This window comes from Mustela lutreola, chromosome 8 (genome assembly GCF_030435805.1).
Source record: "Mustela lutreola isolate mMusLut2 chromosome 8, mMusLut2.pri, whole genome shotgun sequence".
NCBI classification, from domain to species: Eukaryota; Metazoa; Chordata; class Mammalia; order Carnivora; family Mustelidae; genus Mustela; species Mustela lutreola.
In genome coordinates, this window is record NC_081297.1 from 131728801 (window position 1) to 131747729 (window position 18929).

Here is an 18929-nt window from a genome sequence, read left to right on the forward strand (position 1 = left end):
GTTTTTGTGTCAAAGGAATAAGTTATATAGTTTCTTCTTTTTTCTGCCCTTAGGAAATTTATTTGTTCTTTGTCAAGCTGTAAATACTCTGCTAAGTTTGGAAGAATCATCTGAACTTCTTCATTTGGTTCCTGTGGAACGTGTGAAGAATTTAGTATTGTAAGTAAAAATACCTCCCATTTAATCACAAATAAAATATAAAAGCTTCTGTTTTTGTGAAATCTTGGGCATAATGAAAGTCCTTGTTTTGATCTACTTTATACCTAAGTTGTATTCATATTAGAAATTTATTATTGATTTGAATCCTTAACGTAAGTTTATGTTTTACACAGTCTTTAAATGCATATTTATCTTTGTGGAGAGGTATTTTACCATGTGTGTAAACTACTGTAGTAGACTGTGTCCAACCCTAACATTGCACTATGTTGACCTAGAACTTCCTGAGTCATTCCAACATAATATTTCTACTACACTCCTTCTGTCTTAGCTTGGCATATTCACCATTTCAGAACACTTTCCTGTGGTACTTTTACTGCCTACCAGCACAGCCCAGCTTTTTGTTTTTGTTTTTGTAAGTTGATGTCAGCCAGCTCCCGACTTTGGTGTAGCACTGGGCTGTTACCAGGAAGCCGTTTTCTACTCAGCTTAGCACCCTTTCTAAAGGTCATACCTTTTCAAAACCTGGTAAAGCAGTTGACTTCTTTTTCTAGAATCTAATCCATTTTATTTTATTTTATTTTAGATTTTATTTATACATTTGAGATAGATACAGAAAGAGAGCATGAGCAGGGCGAGAGGCAGGGGAGAAGAAGAAGTAGACTTCCTGCTAAGCCGTGAACCCAACATGGGATTCAATCCCAGGAACCAGAGATCATGACCCAAGTCGAAGGCAGATGCTTAACCATCTAAGCCACCCAGTTGCCCCTAGAGTCTTAATCCATTTTAGCTCCATGCTTTTTAAAACAGATTTATTCATTTCCTTCATTCAGTAAATATTCATTTGCTTTTTTCACATACCAAGCCCTTTTCTAGGCACTGGGAAACACGGTCAGTGGCTGAAACACACAAAATACCCTGTCTTCATGGAGCTACCATTCTAGCAAGAAGAAACGCTAAACAAAATAAGTAAAATACATAGCACGTTAGATAGTGGTAAGAACATTAAAGCAGAGTCAGGATAGGAGAGTCTGGAGGTTGGGGACAACAACAGTTTCAAATAGGGAAGGACTCATCAAGAAGGAGACATTTGAGCAGAAGTAGCAAGGGAGTCAAGCATGAGGGGATCTGGGATCCGGGGCTCTCTGTGTTCCTGAACCGGGAAGACAAGAGTGTCACTGCTGTCGGGAGTGCCCCACAAGGAGCCATCGTGGAACTTTTCTCTTGATCTCAGTGCCAAGCCCACTTCCAACAGGCATATTCCTTGCAAGTAGCCAAATCTGTAGGTTCTAAGCAATGGGAATGGAGCTGCTTTGTTGGCTTGCATGAGGCCATCTCATTCATCCCAAATCCTCCTTGAAATATGTCCTGACAAGAATAAATAAATAGATGGAGGTATATTAGCTTAAGGCAGGTGCCACAGTTTTTGTGCTCTTTCTCTGAGAAAACATCCCTCTGCAACTCCCACAGAGATAGGATACATGTGAATGCTTGCACCTGTCATCCTCGACCGCATTACTCACTTTGCAAGACCTCAGATTCTTTATCTTTAAAATGACACTAAGTGTCCTCATTAAACTTTTACCTGGTCCCTTTTATAGTTTCTTCACCAGTCGTAATTTTCTGTAGTTTTATTATAGTCCAAATAATCGACTATATGGTGCAGGTTGGATCTAATAAATATCTTGTTGCAGAACATTTCCTTTGGAGCCATCTGTGTTGCTGTTAGCTGATCTCTATTATCAGAGATTATCCTTATGTGGCTGCAAAGGGCCACTTTCTGAGGAAGCTTTAATGGAATTATTTCCCAAGTTACAAGCAAACATTTCAAGTGGTATATCCAAGGTAATGGTGTTTTGTGATGTGTCCTCAGTCTCTCATCTTTTGATTCTGTATGTGTTGCCAGTGGTTGTCAGAATCCTTAATCAGAAAATGCTGCTGTGGGATGATTTCTTTTTAATGCAGTGATTCCTAAACACTGACCTTACAAATTGATTGCAACAGGTTTAATTGGGGAACTTAATGGAAATACAAATTCTGAGTCCTCGCAGGCTAGAATTCTGACTCAGTAGGGCTGAAACTGAAAAATCTGCATCATTTTTTAAAGCCCCCATGTGATTCTGCTGTGTGATCAGGTATACAAAAATACCTAAATATGTTAACATACAAATAAAAATCACTAGTTACATCAAAATTGTAAACTTAATCCGATTCTTTGTACTTATTGATAGAGATGCTTATAGTGTCATAGTTGAAAGAAAAACATTGTTCCATGAGCAACTTTATCTTCTAGTCTCTTCTGGCCATTAAATTGTTCCATATACTATTTGAATAAAGTGTTGGTTGGTTTCTAATATGAAGTAAGGGATAGAGTAACATGTATCTATTGACAGTGGAATATTTCCCTTATTCTATAACACTTAGATCTCACTGGCTGTAAATCAGTTTCTTATGTGTAAACTTTAGAATTTGAAACATGCCTTTTACTTTCTCCAGATTCGGCTTTTGACAATAAGGATCCTAAACCATTTTGAAGTTCGACTTCCAGAACCGATGGAGGTATTTTAACTGTTGATTTGGATAGCTTTTTAAAAATGCAGTTCTTTTTTATTTCCAAAATGACACTTTTGCAGAAAACTCAAACACTATTTTATAAATATCTATCTTAAAAACTGAAAATTTTGTTGTAATTCTTACTCCTGCCCACACTGAAAATTCACAGGTAATTGGTGAATATTCTTTCAGATTTTTGTATCCACATGTATATTTTAAATAAATGGCATCATGGAGGTTTTTTCATATAGCACGTCGAGGTTTACTTCCTTTCTTTTGAAGTTTGAACAGTATATCATAGTTTAAAATATCTTGCATAACCAGCTCTCTGTTGATGGAGATGCTTAGGTGGGACGTTTGTAGGTTTTCAGCTTTTCCAGTAAAAGGGGAGTGAGCATCCTTTTGTTGATAATAGGGAAATAATCCCATAAAGCAAATTACTACTTCTAAAAGTAGAATTGTAGAGTGGAAGTATATGTACACATTTTTATTTCAACAAATATGGCCAATCGATTTTAATCACTTTGAGAATAAGTTTCCTAGTTTTTAGTGGTCATTTCTATGCTAAACGTTAATCTTAAATTAACTACCAAAATGGAAATGCTATGAGGAAAAATTAATCATTTACCAAAAAAAGTGTTGCTTATTTAATTTAAAAACATTAACATAGCCTAGTTTCCCTTTTTTAGAACTTTGGCCACATTTCATGGTCTTTCTGCGAAGTCAAAGTACTGATCTACCTCCTTGGTTTTCTCCATTCACTTAGGATGATGGGCTCTCAGAGCGTCAGTCTGCCTTTGCTATATTACGCCAGGCAGAACTTGTCCCAGCAACTGTGAGCGATTACAGAGAGAAGCTTCTTCATTTGAGAAAACTAAGACATGATGTGGTGCAGGCCGCAATCCCTGATGGGCCATTACAGGAGGTATAAAACAGTGTCCATGTTTTTTTAAACTTAATTTATACTTTGTGGTCTGTTTTGCTGGCTTATTAAAAATAATTTTTTAAGGATTTTATTTATTTGTTTGACAGAGAGAGAGATCACAAGTAGGCAGAGAAGCAGGCAGAGAGAGGTGGGGAGCAGGCTCCCTGCTGAGCAGAGAGCCCGATGCGGGGCTCGATCCTAGGACCTGAGATCATGACCTGAGCCGAAGGCAGACACTTAACCGCTGAGCCACCCAGGTGCCCCTTGCTGGCTTTTGAAAAGAGAAGGCTATCAAGTAGTTAAAAAAATTTTTTAAACTAGATAAATCTCCAGTTTTCTTAGATGGTTTGAATTATATGGCTCTGCAGACTTTTTCAAAGTGGAATGAATTTACTCTCCTCTGTTCTCCTGAATAGGTGTAAAATATGTGAAGATAGGTAGGAAGTGGCAACAGGAGTTTAAAGTTTAAAACTTGATATTCTTCTCCAGATTTGTTCACCACCTCAGGATGTCAGGCCTCTACCTTTGGAATTGGGGATTTTTCATCCATGACCCTTGGAGATAGGTCACAGTTCCCTTTAGGAGGAAGGCCAAGTGGAAGCATTCCCCTTAGATCAGAGCGGTTCCGCTCTTAACCTGTTTTATATATTACTATCCTGTGTTGTTTCATTTTAGAAAAGGGCTCTCCTGCTAAAATAGTAATGAATATCTCACCCCCAAATATTATTAGAACTACCATTCTATATGATTCCTCCCTAGCATGACGGTTGTGCTCAAGGCAACTGAGAAAACTTCCCACCCTCTGAACTGCCTTTAATGCCTAGTATTGAAAACTCAGCCATCTGCTTGCAAAGCCCCAGCTGCCATTCACAGTGTACTGTCTTGGGTTTTTGTTATGTTTACTGCTCAGGTTTTGTCCTATATATAAGGTGAGAGTAAGAGCAGTGTTTGGTAGGTAGGAATTTAATTGTGAGTCAAGTCTGTTGATTCAAATGCTATGTCCTTTGTGAACATCTTGAGTGAGTTTGAATTTGCTTTAGTGATTCTTCTCTGTTAAATAGCGAGTGATATGGAGTGCCTGGGTGGCTCAGTGGGTTAAGCCTCTGCCTTTGCTCAGGGTCCTGGGATCAGTCGGGCTCTCTGCTCAGCGGAGAGCCTGCTTCCCCCAACCTCTGACTGCCTCTTTTCCTACTTGTGATCTCTGTCTGTGTGTCAAATAAATAAATAGAGTCTTAAAAAAAAAATAGCAAGCGATGTTTTGGGGAGGGTTGGAATTTTGGATTGGTACCTACAACTTGTTCCTTAAAGCACATGCTTCCTTACAACCTCCGGTTGTCTGAATTGGGATATTTGTATTTTGGGGTGTTCTATTGTAGTTCATTACCCATTTACTGAACTTGCCTCCTATCATTGCAGGTGCCACTTCGTTATTTAATAGGGATGTTGTATGTTAATTTCAGTGCCCTCTGGGATCCTGTCATTGAATTCATAAGGTAAGCATGGGTTAAACAGATGAAGTCGTTACATTTTTAACTATGGCAGAGTGATCAGGCCACTATTATACTTCTTCTAGGTGTGATTTAAATGAATGGGTGTGTATAGTATCTGTAGCTCCAATCCTTCCGGGGCAGAGTAAAGAAAAAGAAAACATCAGTTATTCTCTCTATTCTCTCCAAGTTTCTTAACAGTTCAAATGTTCTGTGAATGTTTCTTTGTGAAGTGAAATAACTTTGGAGGACTTTCTCTTTTTACTTTATATGATACATCTATATTGTTGAATTTTTTTTACAGTGACAAGATACTATAGAATAATTACAAAATTTAATTTTATATATATTGAGTCAGTGAGCCACACTTCAGTTCAAAAATAAGGACTTTTTAAAACCCTAGTTGTCTAAAACCATAAGTGACTCTTAATCTCACAAAACAAACTGAGGGTTGCTGGGGGGAGGGGGGTTGGGAGAAGGGGGTGGGATTATGGACATTGGGGAGGGTAGGTGCTTTGGTGAGTGCTGTGAAGTGTGTAAACCTGGTGATTCACAGACCTGTACCCCTGGGGATAAAAATATATGTTTATAAAAAATAAAAAATTAAAAAACAAAACAAACAAACAAAAAAATATCCCCTAGTTGTCTAGTGTCCAAAATTCCTTCAGCTCTAAAAAGGGATAATCATATAGAAAGTACATATATTGTGTCTCGTATGTAGTCTGTCCTTTTGTAGGCATTTGTCTTCAGATGGTACTCTGGCTTTTTGTCAGATTAGAAATACATCATGTGTGACTTCTCAGAACCCTAACCATTAGTTTTTATCTGATAGAAGTAGAGTAAACAAATCTCTTTCCAATTTGGAACTGATATGTCTGCCTTTAAGAACCATCAAACCATTATGCTGAAAACAAGGCCTTCCTTACATCAACTTCTTAATTTTGTTTATTGCACTTAAGGAAAAATCTGATACATGTGTTACCAATAGCCCACTGTCAAAAATGTTGGTTTCTCACTTACTGAATGCCTTTAATGTTCTCCATGGCTACTTGGCTGTCTCCCTCTTGGGTACATCTATCTGAAAACTGGTTTATTTGTCATGTATAGTCAACAGCATATATAATTCAGTTTTGTATAACAGTTATCCACCTTTCCCTAACAATCTCTGTTTTACCCAGGGACGTCCCTGTGGTCAGAGGCAGGGATGACTAGGAACTGGAGACTGATCTTTGCTAAGAAGCCCTTTAATCTGGACTATCATGGGCCTCAGAATGCATGAAAAAAGTAGCCAGGAAAAAGGGAGGCAGGAGTTCAGCCTGTGTCACTATGGAGACTGTCTTCAGTTGCTGCTCGGTAGAACTGTTGGCTAAGACCTGCGTAAGAGTCTCTACTGGCCCCTCATCTATTCAGGAACAGAAACACCTAACATAGACACACACACACACTCTTAATCACAACCCGGTATAGCAATAAAAAGGTATTGGGCTGTGGCATTATTAAAGATGGTATCTAATCTCCAAATGTAAAAAAAACAAAACAACAACAACAAAAAAAACGGGTGCTGGTGAATGTTGACCCCGTCCTTGGAGTCCATTTGGTTAAGTACAGGCCTAGAGGTAACCAATAAAATATTAGGAACAGGAAAAAAAAATCATATTCTTGGAAAATTATTGGCAGAAAGAATTGAAACATTTTGAGCTAATGTTGCTAAGATACGAGATAATATAAACATTTACGTGATTCTTCTCTTCAAATTTTGAAAGGTATGCATGTTTCATGTAGTTTTTATTTGCCTTTTTGTTAACAATAAATATATTTTGATTTGGTGGCAGAAAAACCAACACTTAACATTAGCTTTGAACAATTTTCTCTCAAGTCCTCTCCTTTCTTTACTGTGCCATATACCTCATGCCTGATGCCCTGTTCCCATTATATTGTACCTTTAAAAATAGTCTACTTATAGGAGTCTGCTTAGATTTTTAAAAATACCCTTTAGTATTTTATGAGTATAAAAATAATTCCTCTTCACAAAATTAAAAATAGAAATACCATATGATTCAGTGTTTCCACTACTGGGAATTTACCAAAGAAAACAAAAACACTAGTTCAAAAAGATATATGTTTGCTGCAACATTATTTACAGTAGCCAAGATAGGGAAGCAACCTAAGTTGTCCATCAGTAAATGAATGGATAAGAAAGATGTGGTGTATGTATACTATAGAATATTATACAGCAATGGAAAAGAGGGAGATCATGCCATTTGAGATAATGTGGGTGGACTTAGAAGGTCCTATGCTAAGTGAAATAAGTCAGACTGAGAAAGAAATATCAGATGATTCCACTTGTAAATGGAATCTTAAAAAAACAACAAAAGAAATAAACAAAAAGCAGAATTAGACCTATAAATACAAAGAACACACTGATGGTTGCCAGAGGGGAGGGAATGGGACTGAGCAAAATGGGTGAAGGGGAGTGAGCAATACAGACTTGCGGTTTTTGAATGAATAAGTCACAGAAGACAGAGCATAAGGAATACAGTCAGTGAAATTATAATAGCCATGTAATGGAGCAGGTGGCAGCTACGTTTGTGGCAAGCATAACATAAAATAATAAATTTGTGAAGTCACTAAGTTGTACACCTGAAACTAATATTGTGTGTCGGTTATATTCAAGTTAATAATAATAATTCCTGCTCAGTGCAAGCATTTTGAAAAATATAAAGAAGTACAAATGTTGTTTAAGCCCTATATTCAGGGATAACCTAATTAAGTTTTAGTTGTATCTTTTCACTTTTTTTTTTCTCCAGTGAGAGGTCTTTTAAAAAGGATTATAGCACATATTCTGTTCTGTGATCTTTTCTCTTAGTTCCCATGCATATGAAATGGAAAATAAGCAATTTTGGAAAGTCTACTATGAACATCTAGAAAAAGCAGCTATACATGCTGGTATGTAAGGGGAAGTAAAGGGTAGGTTGGGAAGAAAAGAGGTGGTTTATTTAATTGTTTACTCCTTTATTGCACATGAATGGGGAAACAAATGAGAAATAATTACTTGGTAAAAACCTTCAGATATAATTTATTGTTTCCTCATATATTAGAAAAAGAAAAGTCCTCACTTGAGGAAACACATAGGACAAATAATAACATTTCTCTAGTGGTTCTGATGACTTTTCTCCTTGCAGAGAAAGAGCTGCAAAATGATGTCAGAGATGAGAAGTCCATTGGAGATGAAAGTTGGGAGCAGACTCAGGAAGGAGATGTTGGAGCTCTTTATCATAAACAGTTGGCATTGAAAACTGACTGTCAGGAAAGACTGGACCATACCAACTTTCGTTTTTTGCTCTGGCGAGCTCTGGCAAAATTCCCAGAGAGGGTAGAGCCACGGTCCAGGGAGCTCTCCCCACTTTTCTTGAGATTTATCAAGTAAGTATTCCTTCCTAGGAACATCCCTGGTAGAGTGTGAAAAAAAGATATGAAGTCTTAAGCTTCTAAGTAGCCTGAGTGTTTTTAAATGTCAGTCATGTTTTCAAATCATGGACATATCTGTTTAGCACTGGCTCTCAGAGAACTAGTTTTTGTCACCACTTAATTTTAAAGGAGTCAGATTCTCACCAGCCTATAAATGATGTTAATAAAAATTCCAGGTTAAATTTAAAAATCTAAAAATAAAAATTACAGGTTACAAAATAAGAAAGGCCGTGTTGAATTCGATCAATGTATAATGTCCTTGTTGTTTCTTGCCCTGTTTGTTATTTTATTTCCTGCCTGGGGCTTTATCTTCCAGTAACCCAAGCCCAGCCACTCTGTTGTGAGCCTCCTGATGTTTCCCAGAATGCTGAGGGAATGTACTCTGAAAGAATAACAATAACTTTCTGGAGCATTGTTTAATTGTGACTAGGTAGGCTGTGTGAGAGTCGGATTACTTTAAAACTCTAAAGATAAGGGATGTGATGTACAGAACTGTACTAATCATTCAATAAAAAGTATCTTTTCTAGTAGCATTTCATTTATATGGGAAAATGCCATAGGTGTAGTTTAAGTGGGCTACAAAACACAACATGCTTGGTTTGTTCAAGGATCAGCCAGGAAGTCTCAGTGGCTGTAGCAGTGACCCTGGGGAGAAAGCAGTTGGAAATGAGGGCAGAAACTTAACAGGAGACCAAACTGTGTAGGGCCTTTAAGTGATTGTAAAGGACTTTGTTTTTTTCTCTTAGTGAAATGGGAAACCATTAGAAGGTTTAAATAGAGGGATGGCATGACTTAAATTTTCTTGAGGATTTTTCTAACTGTCATATTGAGAATAGACTGTAGGTTGGCCAGAGCAGAGAGATAAGTTTCAGAGATTATAAAAGTTTAGGCGAGAAATGATGGTGACCTGACCAAGGTACCAGGTACTAGTTAAACCTTGTACATAGCTCAACTGATGAAAGGTAGTTGAATTCTGGATATTCTTGGATTTTAATTCAGTAAAAAATATTTTTGAAGGATTGCAACCTGGTCAGCCTATGGGGTGTGGTCAGCCAACAGATTAGAAGTATGGGTGTTTGGGGGCAGGAGTATGGCCTGGAGGGTGGAAGGGAGGAACTAGGGATGTGTCTTTTTTTTTTTTTTTTTAAAGATTTTATTTATTTATTTGACAGACAGAGATCACAAGTAGGTAGAGAGAGAGAGGGGGCGGAAGCAGGCTCCCTACTAAGCAGAGAGCCCGATACGGGACTCGATCCCAGGACCCCGAGATCATGACCTGAGCCGAAGGCAGCGGCTTAACCCACTGAGCCACCCAGGCGCCCCTAGGCATGTGTCTTAAGGGTTTGATCTGAGTGACTGGAAGAAGAGAGTCACCATTTATTGAGATTGAGAGGATTGCAGATGTTTGCATGTTTGCACGCTTGTGGGGAAGATTGGGAGTTCATTTTTAGACGTGTTCAGTTTGGGATATTGAATAGACATCTAAGTAGGGGTGTTAAGTGGGCAGTTGAGTTTGGAGTTTTGAGCTGAAGGGACAGGTTTGGCCTAAAGATTATAAATTTGAGGATCATCAGTATACAGGTGATTTTTTTAAGTTAGGAGAGCCCGAATGAGGCCACACCTAAAGTGCAAATGCAGAGAGAGAGGACTTCCGAAGACTGATACTGATATTCAGAGGTTGGAGATAAGGAACCAGCAAAGGAAGCCAGGAAAGAGCGACAGAGGAGGAACCAAGACTTCATAGTACCTCAGGAGCCAAGTGAAAAAAAAGTATTTCAATGAGGTAGTTATCAGTTGGGCCGAACGTGTCTGAGGCATCAGTCAGATGAAGCATAAGGCTTGACCGTTGGCTTTAGAAGTGACCTTAACAAGAATTGTTTTGGTTAACCTGGTAGGGATGAAAGCCTGATTAAAATGAGATTAAAAAGAAATGAAGAAGAAAAATGAAAACAGCAAGTATAGACAGTTCTTACAGAAAAGAAGCAGACGAGTGGAGGGAGATGTGGGAGCAGAGAGCTGATTTTGCTAGGTTGCTATTTAAGATTCAGACATCATATATCTGTATAATACTGGTATGAATGATCCAGAAGGTGGGGGGGCGGGGGGACGGATAGGGGGGATATGTAATGCAAGAAAGGGAATAAAATTTCTGGAGTCATGTCATTGAATAGTTAAGATAGGATCCAATGCATAAGTAGAAAAGTTTACATGAATAATTCATTCTGGCAAAGGTTATAAGCAAAGATTCGGGCTGATCAGTAGATACCATGGGAGAAGAGTAATGGTTTTTCACCTGACTCCTCAGGCTTTAATAGTGAAAATAGTGATGTTTAGCTTCTTTGCCTTGTTTTGAAGATCATTAAAATAATATTTATTATTTGTTTTGTGTGCATAGAGCTATGCTTATGCAAGCTAGGACTAAGAGTGTTACTAGCAAATAAATTTCTTACCATGTTAAGTTTCCAAATTATTCCCTAAGAAAGAAGTAGATTACAAACGGATTATTAGAGATGGAGAGAGGAGCCTGTAAAAGCAAGTGGTTTTGAGTTTAAGAAGACTTAGAGACCAAAGACACAATTTTTTTTTAAAAGATACACAATTTTTTAAAATATTTAAAATTAGTTGGCAATGATTACCTGTAGCGAGTACTTTTATAGATGATCCAAGCCAAGTAAAAACTCAAATGTCACCTTTAATTCCAACTTCAAAATATATTATGGGCTTTTATTTTATTTTATATTTTAGTTTTTGATCTGACATTTATATATCTAAATATGTTTCAAATAATTCAGTATTAGAGCTTGTGAATCCCTTGTAACCGTTCTTTGAAGGAACCAAAGCAGAAGTAAGAATGACTAACAACGAATGACTAACAACGACAATAATACGCCGATAATAGGTGACGTTTAATGAGTACTTGCTGTGTACTAGGAGCACTCTTATAAGCACTCTGTGTGAGTTATCTCACTTAACAAACATGAGTGAACATGCTGTGCATGGAGAAAAGATTTAAACAAATATGTCCTGTAAGACTAATTGAGTGTTGAGAATATAGCAGGGATGTCATTAAGTAGATGATGGTATGGTTTATAACTGACAGAGCAACTTCGTTCATTTTAATTCGCTCATCCATTTTTAATGTGTTAAGTGCTAGATCCTGCTGGGTGAGAATACAAAGCTGAATATGGTTTAGCATCCCAGCTCTCCAGGTATCATTTAATGTACTAACCTGGAGTTTAACATGTGTTAACCTGGAGTTTCTTCTATGTGTTGATAAGTTGCTGTCCTCAAACATGTTATTTTATCAGTTTATTTTTGAGTGAAGACCTATGAATAACTGCTGAATGAATGAATTAAAGTGACACAAAACCAGAGCACTCTGTGACAGCCTTCAAGATGATCTTAGTTACTTAAAACAGTGGGCCACAATTAAAGGGATAGAATTTAATAAAAATAAATGTGAATACCAATTGCACAAGCTTGGTTTGAAGAGACAAAAGGTAAAAACTTGCTGATTTTCATGGCTTGTACGTTCAGTTTGAGTCTGTGTCATGTTGTGACTGCCCCCTAAAGCAACAGAGTTGACCATTCCATCTGTCTTACCAGACCACATCCAGAGGACTGAATTTCGATGCAGCACTGTATTTTTGCAGAAGGACATTGGCAAAGCAGAATGTTTCTGGTGGAAAGTGACCAACATGCTCTTAATGCTATACTTTAATTAGTTATTTAATATAATCCTACCCTACACCACTTCCTCCAGTTATGGTTCCAGAAACAGGGACACTGATTTCAACTCAGTCCAAAATATTTTTAACAGTGGGATTTTTAAAAGCATAACTGCCATTAGTGGTAGGTTTGTCAAACAGGGTACTTAAGCGGGGCTGAATAAAAAAAGACTAACGTGAGGAGGCATGGCTAAGGTGCCGCTGATGACTCCTCAGTGCCTGACTCTGAACCGTGGCCGTGCATCCAGCTGCCATGAACAGAGTGAGGAAATTCGGCTTCCTCTCTTTCCACTATAGCAATGAGTATTACCCGGCAGACCTGCAAGTGGCTCCAACCCAGGATCTGCGAAGGAAAGCCAAAGGCGAGGCAGCAGAAGAAGTAGGAGAGGAACCTGCTGCTGGAGATGCCGAAGAGCTGGAGGAAGAGGTGGCGCCCGTGGATGAACCCTCACAGAAGAAAAAGACAAGAAGAGCTGCAGCAAAGTAAGTTCAGCGCTGCTGACAGACCATAAGTCCAAGGTTCTAGGAGAAATGGGAAAAATCCTCTGATGGCCTGTGTGCGACAGAGCCTTGGACAAGGTGAACCACCCAGATAATTACTTACCTAAGTGCTATATATCCTGGAGACTGTCTTTTACAGTCTTCAGAGTTTTTTGGTTACTTGCTTGTTATTATTTTTTTCTTATTTAGCCTCAGACTGTTAGAATTGGAGGGAATTTGGGGGTCATCTAATCATAAGTTGTTTCTACATTGAGAGCAGTGGGCCTGGAGTGTTTGAATGCTCTTTGACCTTTGTCCTTCATGTTGATGGCACCAGGTGTCGTGTTTCTGTGCTGGGGGACCACATAATGGAACATCTCTTCTCTTATAAATAAACGTGTCAGCACTTTTACTTGGCCTTTTGAGTTCTTGCCTGGCTGCCTTTTTTTCCTCATGCTTTTACATTCTCTTTCCTGTTCTGTGGGTTGTTCATTTACCTAAATTGTTAAGAAACCTTGGAAAGAGTGGAGGTGATCAGGCTTTCAGAAGTTCTTGCAGCATACTTGAAGACTGCATTGGGGCAGCAAGGATGCAGTGTACTGGTGCTACCGTGTTATTTTAAAACTTAGGATCTCAGTCTGATGCACGCATTTGTTGAGTCTTCCCACAAGCCATTTATTGGTTCATCCATTCAGCAGCGGTATTGAGTGCCTTCTGCTAACAGTTGGGCTGCAAAGATGAAGGGTACTTAGCTTGCACTGCATAGGAAGCACAGTCTGATGCTTGGTCGAATTTTTTCACAGAAGTATTTCTAAAGGAGTTCAAGGACAGGACAGATATAAAAACAACAACAACAAAAAGGCATTATAGGAATGTACTAAAAAAGTGACTTATTTTACCACTAGAAGACTGTTAAAAAGGAGAGGGCCCCACTGAAGCTGAAAGATGAAAGTCGGCCAGGCAGCTGGGACAGGGACAGACTCTGCCAGCCTATGGAAACAGTGTGTAAGGCCCCGGGGCAAGAAAGAACGTGGCCGCACGTCCTGAAACTGTAGTTCCTTCTGTTTCTACCTGGCAGATCTCTTGAGCATTCTGTCCCCTCCTACTCCCTGTCAGACAAAGACTGCTATTTTGTGCTTCATGTCCTCAGCAAGTAGCTAGCAGAAGATGAGTCCTCATCTTTGATGAACAAATGAATAAGCTATCTATCCAGGCATGCCTCTTCGTTTCTCACTCCTAGACCTTTGCTGTGTGCTCCCCTTTCTGCTATGCTCTTGACTCATTTCTGCCAGCTGAAATTCTGCTTATACTTCCAGAAACAATTCCTGTGCTGCTTCTTCACTGAAGCTTTTCTTGTCTCCTAAACTGAAAGTTCTCTTAACTCGGCTTCAGACTTTCGAAGAGCCATCCATTGCCTCTATCATGGTGCCTCTCCTTTCCTTGGATATTCGTTAATTTTTTATAGATCTGCCTTGTAAATCAGAAAGTCTCTAAGGATGAGGTCCACATCTTAATTTTTCTGCACCTTGTAGCAAAACTTAGAATATTGCTAACATATGTCATTGAAAATGTAAGTAAATTGGTAATCACATTCCTAGGGCCACCTCAGTACATTCATAATCCCAAATTTATAATCTTTCATGGAATATGCTTCTCACTGGCAAGTATTTATTGAAAACATGGAAACTGGTTTCTGTTCTCTTTGACTTTTTTTTTTTTATTATAGTCTCCACCCTGGGTGTGGAGCCCAAGGTGGGGCTTGAACTCAACAACCCTGAGATCAAGATCTAAGCTGAGATCGCAAGTCAGATGCTTAACTGACTGAGCCACTCAGGTGCCCCTCTCTTTGGCTCTTTAAGGCTACATGGCTCATAAAAATATAATGTTGGGGGGAAGGAACGGATGTTTTGAAAGAAGGTTTTAAAAGTTTATTTGTAAAACTGTAGTGAAAGACAACTATCATATGATCTCCCTGATATGAGGAAGTGGTGATGCAACATGGGGGCTTAAGTGGATACGAGAAGAATAAATGAAACAAGATGGGATTGGGAGGGAGACAAACCATAAGTGACTCTTAATCTCACAAAACAAACTGAGGGTTGCTGGGGGGAGGGGGTTTGGGAGAAGGGGGTGGGATTATGGACATTGGGGAGGGTATGTGCTTTGGTGAGTGCTGTGAAGTGTGTAAACCTGATGATTCACAGACCTGTACCCCTGGGGATCAAAATATATGTTTATAAAAAATTAAAAAATTGAAAATTAAAAGTAAAACTGTAGTGACTCAGTGGTAAGTGTATAGGGACATTGTATCAGTCAGAGCTCTCCAGAGAAGCAGACCAAGAGGATGAAGGGGTGTGTGTATGTGTGGTGTGTGTGTGTGTGTTTGTATGTGTGTGTGTGGATAAAGAGATCTATTTTATGGAATTGACTCACATGATTATGAGAGCCAACAGGTCCAGAATTTGTATGGCAAGACAGCAGGCTGGAAAATTAGGAAGGATCCAGTGCTATAGTCTTGAGTACAAAATTCACAGACTAGGATTTCTATGCCAGTCTTGTGGCAGAATTCCTTCTTCTCTGGGAAACACCACTTCTTGCTCTTCAGACCTCATGGATGAGGCTGATCCACATTATTGGGGGTAATCCTCTTTATTTATGGGCCCAGCATACTTCCACTGTGCAACTCTGCTTAATCCTCTTTATTTAAAGTCAACTGATTTTAAGTGTGAACATCTACAAAATACTTAATTGCAATACATAGATTAGTCTTTCATTACATGTAATTTAATGTTCTGATTAAATACTATAATTTATACCAGTTGACACATAAGACTAACCATCATAGGCATTTAAGCTAAATATAAGCAGAAATGCTACCTTACCCCCATTTCTGTATCATATGTAAAAAGGTCATAACTTCCAGATTATTTTCCCTGTAATAACCAGTAGGATTTTTTTTTTTTTTTAAGATTTTTATTTATTTATTTGACAGAGTGAGAGAGTGCATGAGGAGGGGGCCTGCAGAGGGAGAGGGAGAAGCAGACTCCACACTGAGCAGGGAGCCTGACACGAGGCTCTATCTCAGGACCCTGGGATCATGACCAGAGCCGAAGGCAGACGCTTAACCGCCTGAGCCACCCAGGCGCCCCTAACCGTAGGATTTTTACAGTTGTGCATTTTTCTGCCCAAGAGCAAAGAAGAGCATTATTTACTAAACTCTTAGGAACAGAGGCCCTGCAACTCTTATTTTTTCATTCAATCCTTACAAAGTCCAGGTGATCTTGTCTTTGTCAAGATGAGGAAAATGAGACTCTGAAGCATTCAGCCACTTTCCTCAAAGTCAATACCACACAATGCTGCTTGGTTTCTGTCTCTTCATTCTCCCTGCTTTTGTTCCTGACACAGGGAAATAAAACCTCTCCAAATTGTTAAGAATTTATTCATTTGGGTTTTTTCTTTAAAGCCCTAATACATCTTATCAATTTTAAACAGAGAGAAAACAGTTTGTTTCCTAAGTATTTTTAAAGCTTTCTGGAAGAAGTCAAGTGAGTAATTATAGTAGAAGCTCTCTTGGTCTCTTGTAGTGGATGATGTCATTGGCTTGGAGTCACATCTCCATATTTAACTTTTGACCACAGTGTGTTGTTCTTTCTTCTTCCTTCTTAGTAAGCAAAAGCTGTGGTTATCAAAATATGGATCTCTGCTTCCTGACATCAGTGTTTATGTCATGAAAATGAGGAAGAATATATTTTACCACCTTCCTGTCTATTGCATAGAAACTAGATAAGGAATCATTCCAGAAATTTTCTGTGTTCAACTTTGCAAATATATCACTGTTTTGATTAATTCTTCCTGTGTCTGGTTTAATTTAAAGCATTCTGAACACATCCTGAATGATTTTCTGGAGTGGGGCAGCCTGGATTTCAGGGGAAGGCAGCCTGAGAGTTAGAATTTCTGGAGAATAATTTAAGCTTCTTTGTATAGTTAGCAGGCATTTGGTATATTTGTCAGAAAAGACTAAAATTGATGGGCACTGTCATCTTAAGAAAATCTCTGGGGATGAGGTGCCTGGATGGCTCAGTCAGTTAATCATCTGCCTTCAGTTCAGGTCATGATCTCAGGGGTCTAGGAATTGAGACCCACATTGGGCTCCCTGCTCAACAGAGTCTGCCTCTCCCTCTCCCTCGGCCCCTCCTCCTTGGCTCGTGCTCTCTCTGTCATGTTCTCTGTTTCCAATAAATAAATAAAATCTTTAAAAAAAAAAAAAAGGAAAGAAGACCTCTGAGGGCACCTGGGTGGCAGTTAGTTGAGCATCCAACTCTTCATTTCAGCTCAGGTCATAAACTAAGGCTCACAAGATAGAGCCCTGCATTGGGCTCCACACTGGGTGTTACACCTGCTTGGGATTCTCTCTCCCTCTCCCTGTGCCCCCACCCCACCCCGCATGCATGTGCTCTCTCTCCCTCTGGCTAAAAAAGAAAAAAAGGAAGTCTCTGTTCTTTAATTCTGTATTATCCTATGGTTTTTGGTTTTGTTTTTTTAGGCAATTAATTGCTCATTTACAAGTTTTCTCTAAGTTTTCAAATCCACGAGCCTTGTACCTGGAATCCAAATTATATGAGCTGTATCTTCAGGTAAGCAAAATAAATCCTTGTCACAGCCATTCTTTTTGACTTTTCTGTCATTCATTTACTTTACCAAAATCATTTTTAGATTTTTAATAATTGTTGGTGAGTAGGGCCCGTGTGTGCATTTTAAGTACAGTGTTTTAAAAATTAATAATTATTTTCTATGTCCTGAGAAACAGTTTTAGACTGTACTAATAATTGTTAATTTTAAAGAAATTTTGGGTGACTAAACATTGATCAGCTGTATTAACAGTGGAGGTTATGCCAGAAAAAGGTAGCTACTTTTCGCTTCTAGGTAGTGCTTATGCAGTGCTGGGATTTCAGGATCTATTACACTGAGTGAAAGCTGATAGTTGGAATAAGAATCTGTTGCATTCACAATAACAAGATCTTCAGTTACAGAAAAGATTGCAGAAAAAATTTAATGTCAGAAGCAGAGTAAACATTGGATGTCATTCTAAGCCATCTGGGGAAACAAAATTTCCTTTCTTCATCTGGATGTTTTTTAGGTGGAACTTACATGATTTCAGCAGAACTTATCTTTGTTCTGCCCATAATTCAGATACAGTTTGTTTATAAAGCTGGAGTTCAAAACTGCAAGAAGCAGAATTCTTAGGCTCTATCCCAGGGTCTTCTTTCCTGGCATCTTACTGACCGCTATAGCTTTCACAGCATTGCGGGAGCTTTCCCTCATCACAGGACCAGCCTTGCTGTAAACTCAAATTTATGAAGGGATTTGGAGGGTCTGTCATGTGGGATTCAGGGGTCAGAGTTTTGTTTCCATTTAGTTCTATTTAGCATGTATTCTATTCATGCTGTACCTCCAGGAAGATGTAAGGCTCTTGTCAGCAATCAGCTTTAACCCACATCTAAAAATTTAGATGATAAGAAACCTAGTTTAGCAAATTAACTCAAGTAAATTACTATCCCATGGTGTGTGTATATGTGACTTCATTAATTTATTTTATAAAATATCATTCTTAGTTGTTGCTACATCAAGATCAAATGGTGCAAAAAATAACCCTGGATTGTATAATGACATATAAGCATCCACATATACTCCCTTACAGGTAAGTTATTCGAAGCTAAAGAAATGCGCTTTCCTTGGCTGGTTTTTTATCTTTCTGCCTTGAGAGCCTTTTCTAAAATAATTTTCTGAAGGCCTGGAAATTTCCTTTTTCTACTATAGTCATAATGCTATTTTCAGATAAGAAATGAAAATTGAAAGTGTGTTTGTGTATTAAAAATTTTTCTTTTCTTGTGTTTTAAAAATTTTTCCTTTTTAGATAATAAGGTAGTAAAGAGACTACTAATTGATAAGTATGTGTTGAGAAGGTTATATCATTTCTTGTTGCTTTAGTAATGTCAAAATCTTAATGATTACTTAGGGAATCATAATGATTCACTCTCAATAAGAACTGAAGAAAGCTTTTATATTAATCTCTTTTAAACAGCTGAATTATTGCTAAGTCTTAATTCCTCATAATCACTTTTACCTTTTAAA

At 38.4% G+C, this 18929-nt stretch overlaps 1 protein-coding gene across 1 annotated transcript in view; it reads left to right on the forward strand.

Annotated features, from left to right (window-relative positions):
• UTP20 (UTP20 small subunit processome component) overlaps positions 1 to 18929 on the forward strand; it is a 97165-nt gene that overhangs the window by 22902 nt on the left and 55334 nt on the right. The window contains exons 15-24 of the mRNA XM_059186651.1: positions 54 to 159; positions 1851 to 2001; positions 2653 to 2715; positions 3476 to 3634; positions 5051 to 5127; positions 7988 to 8067; positions 8304 to 8544; positions 12615 to 12800; positions 17341 to 17431; positions 18410 to 18495. Coding sequence (XP_059042634.1) covers positions 54 to 159; positions 1851 to 2001; positions 2653 to 2715; positions 3476 to 3634; positions 5051 to 5127; positions 7988 to 8067; positions 8304 to 8544; positions 12615 to 12800; positions 17341 to 17431; positions 18410 to 18495 — 1240 coding nt within the window. The remainder of the gene's footprint in view (positions 1 to 53; positions 160 to 1850; positions 2002 to 2652; positions 2716 to 3475; positions 3635 to 5050; positions 5128 to 7987; positions 8068 to 8303; positions 8545 to 12614; positions 12801 to 17340; positions 17432 to 18409; positions 18496 to 18929) is intronic.